The 8,933-nt window shown below is 38.9% G+C and overlaps 1 protein-coding gene across 5 annotated transcripts; it reads right to left on the reverse strand.

The window, feature by feature from the left end:
* Positions 1–8,293, reverse strand: Clec5a (C-type lectin domain containing 5A). 5 transcript variants are annotated; one of them, XM_040291342.2, is made up of 8 exons: positions 8,111–8,293; positions 7,558–7,656; positions 6,755–6,814; positions 5,047–5,106; positions 4,603–4,739; positions 2,738–2,844; positions 1,518–1,627; positions 1,053–1,218 (listed from the first exon to the last, which is right to left on the reverse strand). In XM_040291342.2, the coding sequence occupies exons 2-7, from the start codon at positions 7,634–7,636 to the stop codon at positions 1,564–1,566; spliced, it is 507 nt and encodes a 168-aa protein (XP_040147276.1). In that variant the 5' UTR covers positions 7,637–7,656; positions 8,111–8,293; the 3' UTR covers positions 1,053–1,218; positions 1,518–1,563. The 5 variants fall into 5 exon arrangements, 4 of the variants coding, with proteins under 4 accessions (XP_040147275.1, XP_040147276.1, XP_021586812.1 ...); XR_013435460.1 differs by lacking the exon at positions 1,518–1,627 and having other exon boundaries at positions 1–1,218; positions 1,748–2,844; XM_040291341.2 differs by having other exon boundaries at positions 1–1,627.
* Between the last annotated feature and the right edge of the window lie 640 nt (positions 8,294–8,933).

Below are 8,933 nucleotides of genomic sequence, written 5' to 3' on the forward strand. Positions count from 1 at the left end.
TAATTTTTGCAGCATTTTATTTTGATTAATCATATATACATTAATTACTGTGATACATTGTTACTAGATGCAAATGGTAATAATTTCCATTAATTTTATATGGTCATCCCCATGGTTTAACTCTTATTACTGAAGACAACAGTTGAATCTTTTTTTCTTTTCATGTCTTGAGTTGTGTGAGTATTTGATATTTTCTTATAGATATAGAGAACAGCCAAGATTTTTCTACTTTTTTCTTGCTGTTTTTCTAGGATGACCAAATGAATGTCATTTTTCCTTTCATGTGATTTCTATTTATCCCTGATATTCCATTCTTTCTCTCTGCCTACCCCCTGCCTCCATCCAGTGTTTTCTGCATGGCCCTTCTCTTTTTTCTCTTTGGCCAACCAGACGAATGGTGGGTCAATATGCTAGCTAGTGGAAGGTTTCTTTTTGTCAGTAGGATATAGCTGGTATCTCAAGAATGGAATGAAAGAATGTGCTGTGATCTTTGGGGCTTAATTGACATCAAAGAAGATGAGTTCACTCTTGTCCCACCCATTCTGTCCTCTAAATGATTCTAATGCCTGTTCATTCTACAGGTTCTCCTTGGTGTATGTCATGTCCAATGAGGATAAAACAAACTGTCAACAGGCTAAACCTTGTTGATCAGTCAGCAATTCTCAGTTCTGTAGAAACAAACCTCATTTCCATACCTGTGCTATTTTTATAAAACTGACCCTTTCTCCTGGAGATGGTCAACATCCAGTCCCTTAGAATATAGAATATAAGTTCATTATCTCAAACAGACAAGGACTTTTAACTAGATGTTAAAGGACAGATGGATAAAAGAACCATTAACTAGATGTACCGTGGGAATCCAAAAAGTGTCACAAGTTTGACTCTCACAGGAAATGTGGTTGGGTGGAATGGCTCAGAATGGGGAGTTTTCCTGGTTGAATATATGTAAGTGTATGTATAAAAGTAGGTCCATTAGCCCTGGAGCTCTGCCAATGACCGGTTGAAGACTGTCACAAGAATTTGATGTTCTGCATTTCCCAGACCAGTCCTGATTGTAACTATTCTCTTTTGTGTTTATTTGTTTTTGTCACAGAGAACTGCAATCATTCAGGATTCTTCTCACAGATCCAGCGGTAGCTGACGTCACATAATGCAGCATCAAAAGTCTTTGTTAGGCCTATGGTGACACAGTTGAAGTTCTGATTCTGATGGGTAATACTGAAGGAGAAAAGAGAGTGTGGTCAAAGCTCATTATTTCAGTTTTGCCTTTTACAGATTTCAGAATCTAATGGAAGTTTGATTGACTGACTAGTTAGTTTTACATATACTCCTCCTCTGCACTGGGCCTTCCGTTTCAACTCAGACCACATCTTCTAAGCCAAGCTTCTCCAAATACAGCTCTAAACCCCACCTTTTCCTTTTAATTATTCTCTTCTATGAGTACTCCTAGAGTTCCAGAATTTTGGACTAACTCACTTGTATTTGGTCAGAAACATCTCATTGGTGGTCTCTTTTACCTCAGAAATAATGTTTTCAAGAGGATTTGTGTGTAAGAGGAGAGTACTAGGGGACCCAGGGCCTCAGGCATTCCAGGCAATCATTCTTCCACTGAGCCACATTCCTAGCCCTAGAAATAATATTTTAGTATTATAGGATTGTTTGTAGTAAGAGCATAGAAAAAAGTAGGAAAGAAATTTCTTGGCTTTAGGAGAATCTTGATGATAGTGTCTGTTGGCCTTTTTCTTACCAGTTTTTCGGTCATTCAGAGTTCTCAGTCTAACTGCGAAGACTCTGGTTTCATGGAAAAGACAGATGAGTTTTGAGCTCAAGTAAATATGGAATCAAACTGTAGCTGTAAATGACATTCAACACATTTCTAAGCCTTTCTTATGTTCAATTGTCTGTTGAGCTTTTTCTATGGTATCTTGGTGAATACTAAAGGAAATAATATAAGTGCTTAGCATTGAGTTAGACATTAGAAAAAACTGAATAAGGGGCTAATGCTGTAATTCAGTGATAAAGTGCTTGCCTCCTATGTGTGAGGCACTGGGTTTAATTCTCAGCACCACATAAAAATAAATAAAGATACCATGTGTTCATCTATAACTAAACACACATAAGAACAACAAACAAACAAACAGAAAAGAAAATACTGAATAAATGTTAATTTTCTCTCCTCTGTAGGGAAGGCCAGATGCAGGTTGGGGATTGGACTTGTTGACTGTCTAACTCAGCATTTTCATATGAGCCCTGAGAATATTATGTTTTCTACCAAAGTTTATCCCCATGGAATGATTCATTGGAGCTATCTCTTTTGAATTAGAGGATCACATCTTCAAGGAATAGATAAGTTGCCTTTGATATATAAAGGATCTACATCTAGGAAAACTTGTAGGCACTTAGAAAGAACATATGGTGTGTAATTTGGAGATCTATGAGATACAGCAAAAAAATGCTACATATGTGGATTTGTTTGGCTCTTACTCTGAACAAAATTATTTACTATATGAATACTCTTCTCTCATCTGTTCTATTTTTTATTATGAAAAATATTTGATACTTTCCCTTAACGAAAAATTTATAGGAAATGTGTTTCTAGGACTAGATGGGTTGAAAGAAAGGAGAAAACTAGAACAAGGAGTTGAGTATAAGTCTTTGAACTATTTCAGGATGAATCTCAGGTGTGGTCTTTTGAGGCAAACCAAGATCCCCAGAACAATGCAGGATATTCACATACTTGCCATTGAACACAGAGTTGTTGATCCAGCGCCACTTTTTCTCTGCAGACTGGTATGTTAAACCAATAAAGTACTTCTCAGCATTTGCAATGTGCTGGAGATACTCCTAGAAGTTAAAAAAGAAACAAACAGTTCAAGAGCAAGTCCTTTACTGCTGCTTTCCTAAAGGCAATGGGAACATGACTGTATTTTATTCAGGGAACTAAGAAAGCTGTTAGAGATAGGAGACTGGGTATCACTGGCACTTGCTATGAACCCTAGAGAAGTTTTTAAGTTTTGCAGGCACCAAGATCACCTAGAGGACTTACAAAAACACAGGTTGCTAGGCTTCTGATTCAGAAGGACTGGTATAGGAGATGCAGGATTTATATTCCTAGAAAATGCAGGATTTATATTCCTAGAAAATTCCAGTGTGACCTAGGATCACACTGAGGGAATGGGGAAGGGAAACTGTACAGTCAAAAACAGGCAATTTCATATACATCTTTTTTATTTGGCATGCCCCTCTGCATAGATTTATTTTCATGGTCAGAAATTCTATATTCCAAATGAGGTTGAACCAGATGATCATGAAATATGTTGAATTGAGAGTCACCAGCAGTCCACTGGTGTGATGAACATTTTCTGAGGTTAGTATGAAGCATGGAGAAAGCCAAGGATGGAACTTGGGCGAGTAAAGGGAAAGAGCCATCAGCTTCCGGTCTCATTCTCTTCTCTCTTCTTCCTTTCTTTCCTGTTTTCTCCCCTCTGCCTTGCTCCTAATTTTCTACTGGAAGGTGTCTTTTTGTTTCCACATGGGTATTGGCCCTAGAGAATCTACAGCATTATGATTCTCACCCCAAATCAAGAAGACCCTCTTTAAAATTTTTCTCAACTACAGGAGGACTTTTCAGAGGAGGATGGAGAGATAAAGGGAAGAGGAGACAAGAATAGTACTTACAGCACAGTGCCTAACATCCAGCAAATGCTTATATCTGAAGAGAAGGTAACTATAAACTAAAATACAGTGTGGCCTAAAGTTGATTAAAGCATGGGTTTTGTAGTCAGAGGGATCTGAATTCAATTTCAGGTTCTGTCATTTAGATGTATGATCTTGGTCATGTTATTTTCTGTACCCTAATTTACTCATTTATAAAATATAGATAACAGTACATCATCAGGATTATTATTATTTTTTTTAAATTTTGATATTTATTTTTTAGTTTTTGGCAGACACAACATCTTTGTTTGTATGTGGTGCTGAGGATCGAACCCGGGCCGCACGCACGCCAGGTGAACGCGCTACTGCTTGAGCCACATCCCCAGCCCATCATCAGGATTATTTGAGGTAAAAGGAGATAATAAACAAATTTTGCATAATGTTATCTATATTGTTTATCACAATAATAAAATGTAAACACTATTATATGATTCTTTGCTTTTCATATTACTAATGTGGTTGATTTATATCTTCATTCTTCACTGTGTAAACTGGAATGATACATTAATATCTTATATCTGTGAAGTGTTCACAGATATAAGATATAAGTAATTTTAAAATAACTTTATTTGCATTAGTTCTTTGGTCATTCTCTGCAGTTTAAGTGCCTTGGTCCATTCCTAGGAAAGTAGCCTACTGCTGTGTCTTATTGGAAAAAAACACAGAGTCTGAATTTCTTGCTCAGATGGAGCTAAAGAACTTGCCCACAGCTACCAGGAAGTCTCCCAACTCTAGGTTCAGAACAAGAAGTTTGAACCTTTCATCCAGCCACCTCTCCATTCTTTGCCAATCACCCAGCCCTGCTCCACTACATTGCCACCATCTCTACCTACTGAGGCTGCTGTGGGAGGGCTGCTTCACTGTACCATTCCCCAGTCCTCTCACCAGTTTCTCTGGTGTGTCGACAATCGCCAAAGTGGATCCTTTTGATGCACAGTCATCCCTGCTCTTGTTCCAAGACAGTTCAGATGTGGACAAGAAAAAACATCTTCTTTGATGAAAATCCCAGTTTTGGGGGCAGACTGAAGAGATGTGGGGTGAGTTGGGAGAGAGAGAGAATGAATGAGATTAGTGGACTGGAGTGTGAATAAAATAATGGGAAATCATAAAATAACAATTATATTGATACAAAAATGTTCTTAACCTGGGAAGAAATTTTATCCAGTCTGGTCTGTTTACTTATGGAGAACACTAAGGGGATAAATTAGGACTTTATGGCTCCTTTAAGCAAAAGTGCTCTATAAGAAAGGATGCCATGAGAAAAGTCTGTAAGAATTTAGTACATGAAAACCTAAGGGGTGGTGAGGAGGTTAAAACCATATGCTTTACCTGTTCCATATCTGCTTGTGGGCATTAAGCTGTTCTTAGTACTCCCAAAAGATGGTGGGACTGAAATGGAGAAGAAAATCTAAAGGTTACTGTGTGGTGAATATAACTTGCAATCATCAGAGTACAGGCTGTCAGGTCCCTGTGACTGTTTGTGTCTGGACATTGGGGATGACAAAGGATACTTGGCCATTCTGAGAATTTTCAGATACTTTTTCTCTTTGAACCATCCATCTAACTAGTACCATTATTTGTCATGCTCAGCACCCAAGTCCTATTTAATGTCCCCCTTCCCTTTTGGGGGTATAGCACTCAGTATAAATGCTGGGGGCAGCAGGGGGAACAAGAAATTTAAGAGTAATGGAGGAAGTCCATATTCCAGGGGAACTTTTTTGCTCGTATGTATGCCTTTGACAGTGTTATCCCTCAAAAAAGCTGTTTGGAGCATTTCCACCTTCGACTCCACACTGCATCTTTGTGGTGCTTGGTGTCTTATTAAATGCTCTACAAAAATTCTTAATCCTCTAACTCTTGGATGCTTCTCTCAGCACTTTCTCAGCTCTAAGGATTGTGACTAACAGGAACAAATTTCAGGATCCTGGGGGTATTAGCAAACAAGGAAGCAGGTGAATATTCCAGATATTTCCTATAAGCAGAGAAGGGTCCATTATTAATATGTATTAAATACAACTAGGGGAATTGATGGGCTTCTAAGAGGTCTCATCCCCTCACCTCCCCGGGAACACTGGCAATCTTAGCAAGCAACTGCAATGATTTGTAGGCTGGCTGTTCAAACCTCTTCTCAATGACCTACTTTTCCATTATGGATAAAGACCACTTTAGTTTATTCAGATACCAAATTGTTTACTTAAGATTATATTTATAAAACAGACATTAGCATCACTTTTTAATCAGTTTTCTGTTCCACAAGACTCTTTGTAATATCTAGAAGCTTGGGTTTCATCAGAAACTACTTTGGGATTATAACTGAAGGAAACAAATACATATTTCTTGAGTATTTTCTTCATTGGGTGCATCAGGTGATACAAATACAAATAAGAAATGATCTTCTTCCTAAAGATGTCTTAGAAACAGGTATCTTAAGAGGAAGCAGAGGGCAACTTTGGGAAAGGCTTCAAGAGGAGACGGCTTTAATGGGAAGAGCTTTGTCCTACTTGCCTTGTTATTCCTGTGCAACTTCTGGTATTGTGTCTTTTTATTTATAGATGATGACTGATTAGTATCTCCTGTGTTAATTATTCTTCTATGTTTGGTCTAGTGTAATATTTGGCCCACAAAAAGATGCTTAATATCAAAATTTTGAGTGGTACATAGTTTCTTAATAAACATTTCTTGTGCACTGTTTCAGTCTATGAAGCACATTGACATTATATACACTGACTCCATCCTCAGGAAGAAAACTGAGAATCATATTATCACTCTGGGGCTGGGGTATAGCTCAGCAGTAGACCATGTGCTTTGCAAGCATGAAGCCCTAGGTTCAATCCTTAGCACCATAAGAAAAAATTGTTTTTTCCTAAATCTGGTTTAGTTTTTTCATCTTTAAAAGGAAGATAATTAATTAAAAGGCCTTTGTGGACCACTTGTGCAACCACATTTCTTGGGAAAGGAGACCTTGAGGAAAGTCTTTAAGAATTAAGCACATAGAGGCTGGATCAGGTAGAGAGGAGTGTTCTATTGTGCACGTTACCTGTTCCATAGCTGCTCGTAGAGTTGAACCCATCATTATTTGTATTAAGAATCTGCGGGACTGCAAAGAAAATAAGCTATTGGCCCAGCCCAAATTCGGATACACAATGAATACAACAAGCAAGCCCAAGGCCTGCTAGGGCACCATGATCATTAATGGGGAATATTGAACTCTCTGACTCAGGAGATGTGCATGTTTTTGAAATGTCTTTACTGACTCATACTTGTATTTCTGTTCTTCTCTCTTAAGTGGTAGGAATTACACCTTCAGATTGGGTGACGAGGAAAATATCTCTTACCCAACTCAGGGACCTACTTACATTTCCTTCCTCATTTATTGTCTCCTCTGGCTCAGGGACTGGAGAAGATTCTACTTGTTGAATTGCAGTAAAACTTTTTGATATGAGGTATCTTTTCCTAATTAATTCATTTGGATGAATGAATGTATGTGCACGCATAGAGAAATTTTCCCTCCGTAAACACGGCCTTGCCATTGCATTGAAACTGTATTTTCAAATTTTAGCAACAGTAACAAGGCCTGCTAAGTACTTCAGCTCAGATTACCCAGCTAATACTTCAGTAACAAAAACTTTGTGTAGGTCAGTTCTTTATCTCCAAGGTAGACCCAGGAACGTGGCCCACTCTGTGTGCTGGAGCGTAAGATAGGCATTGTCAGTTTTCTTCGTGCTGGTTAGTTGCCCTCAGGTGGGCATTTAACTTTACACTCAACCCTGCATTCCAAAATAGAAGTCAAAGAGCAAAACAATAGGAAGGCTGGGGGTAAGAGTTTGCTTCAATACTCACAATACAGTAGAAATAAGGTCACTCCAACAGATTTAAGCACCACTACGATAAGCCCATAGATTATCATGTGCCAGTTCATAATGAAGGGTTTTCTGAAGCCTGTGGAAATCAGAGTAACACCATCAGAATCTGGGGATATGGCTGCTTCTCTTGAGGACTGAGCCCAGTCCAGGGAGGTGTGGAAGGTAGGCATGCCATTGACAGTAGAAGGAGACCCAGGAATACCCAGAACATGCGTTGTACATTGTGCTGTTGGGGACCATTGAACTTGGCATTCTCCTTTCCTTCACTCATCTGTTAGCTTTGGGCCTTCGCCTTGACCCTATTTGTGCCTCCTAAACTCTGTCTGAGTTAATCTTCCGTATTTCAAGAATTCTTGGTCTTGAAATCATCCTTGCTTCCAAGGACCGTACTTTGTAGCCTTGGCCATACTGACTTCAGTTGTAGAAACCTGTCTTCAATATGTCGGGGAGAGATGACAGAACAGGATTCTCTGAGGATCTGGCATAGGGGAGGAGTCAATAGTCTACACAGAAGGGACAGAAAGACTTACCTGCTTTCTCTCTAGAAGGCTGGGCTGGCTTCCAGGTGAGGGTTTCCTGGTAATTCTTGCTGTGGTGGGAAGGAACCCGGTCTTTTAAGAATACGTTCCTTCTGCTCAGGCAAAGACTTCCTTCTTCACGGTCTCTCCTCCTGGCAGTATCCCTGAGCAAACCCCTTCTTCCTGTTCAGTATTGTGGTAAAGAGAGCAGGCGGGGCAAAGAGAGGAAGGTAGCTTCTAGTTAGGCAAGAAGAAGATTTCTGCCAGGGAAGTGGTCATACAGGGGGACGTTTCTAGGAGAATTTAGAAAAGCAAATATGTCACCTTTCCTTTGAGTCTGAATTCCTTTTAAATACAGTGTGAAGAAAATATAGTAAAATGTTAGCAAATAGGGAATCTGAGTAAAGTGTATTTAGAAATTATTTGTATTTGCCTTATAACATTTCTGCAAGTCTAAAATTATATCAAAATTAAAATGTTAAGAAAAGAAACTTAGTGGAAACCACTAATATTAGTGAGCAGGACCTTGTGTAGTCCTTTCACCCTGTTCACTGTCAGCTCTGCGCAGTGCCCTTTATCATGGGCTCCTCTTCTTGGGCTCCAGCTGCTGGCCTTCTAGGACATGTGGTGACTATTCAGTGTTTCTGAGCATAGATCTCTGCTGGATGCAGAGAGTGGGGAGAGATGAACAATGCTCAAGTCTCATTATCAAGAAATCATTATTCCATATTAAACTTGAAGGTTTCCTCTACTATAAAGCTATCTTTGTTCATTACAAAAAATGGCTAAAAATATTGACAAACAATTGAGAACAATTCAAAAAATTTGTTCTAAT

This window comes from Ictidomys tridecemlineatus, chromosome 2 (assembly GCF_052094955.1).
Source record: "Ictidomys tridecemlineatus isolate mIctTri1 chromosome 2, mIctTri1.hap1, whole genome shotgun sequence".
NCBI classification, from domain to species: domain Eukaryota; kingdom Metazoa; phylum Chordata; class Mammalia; order Rodentia; family Sciuridae; genus Ictidomys; species Ictidomys tridecemlineatus.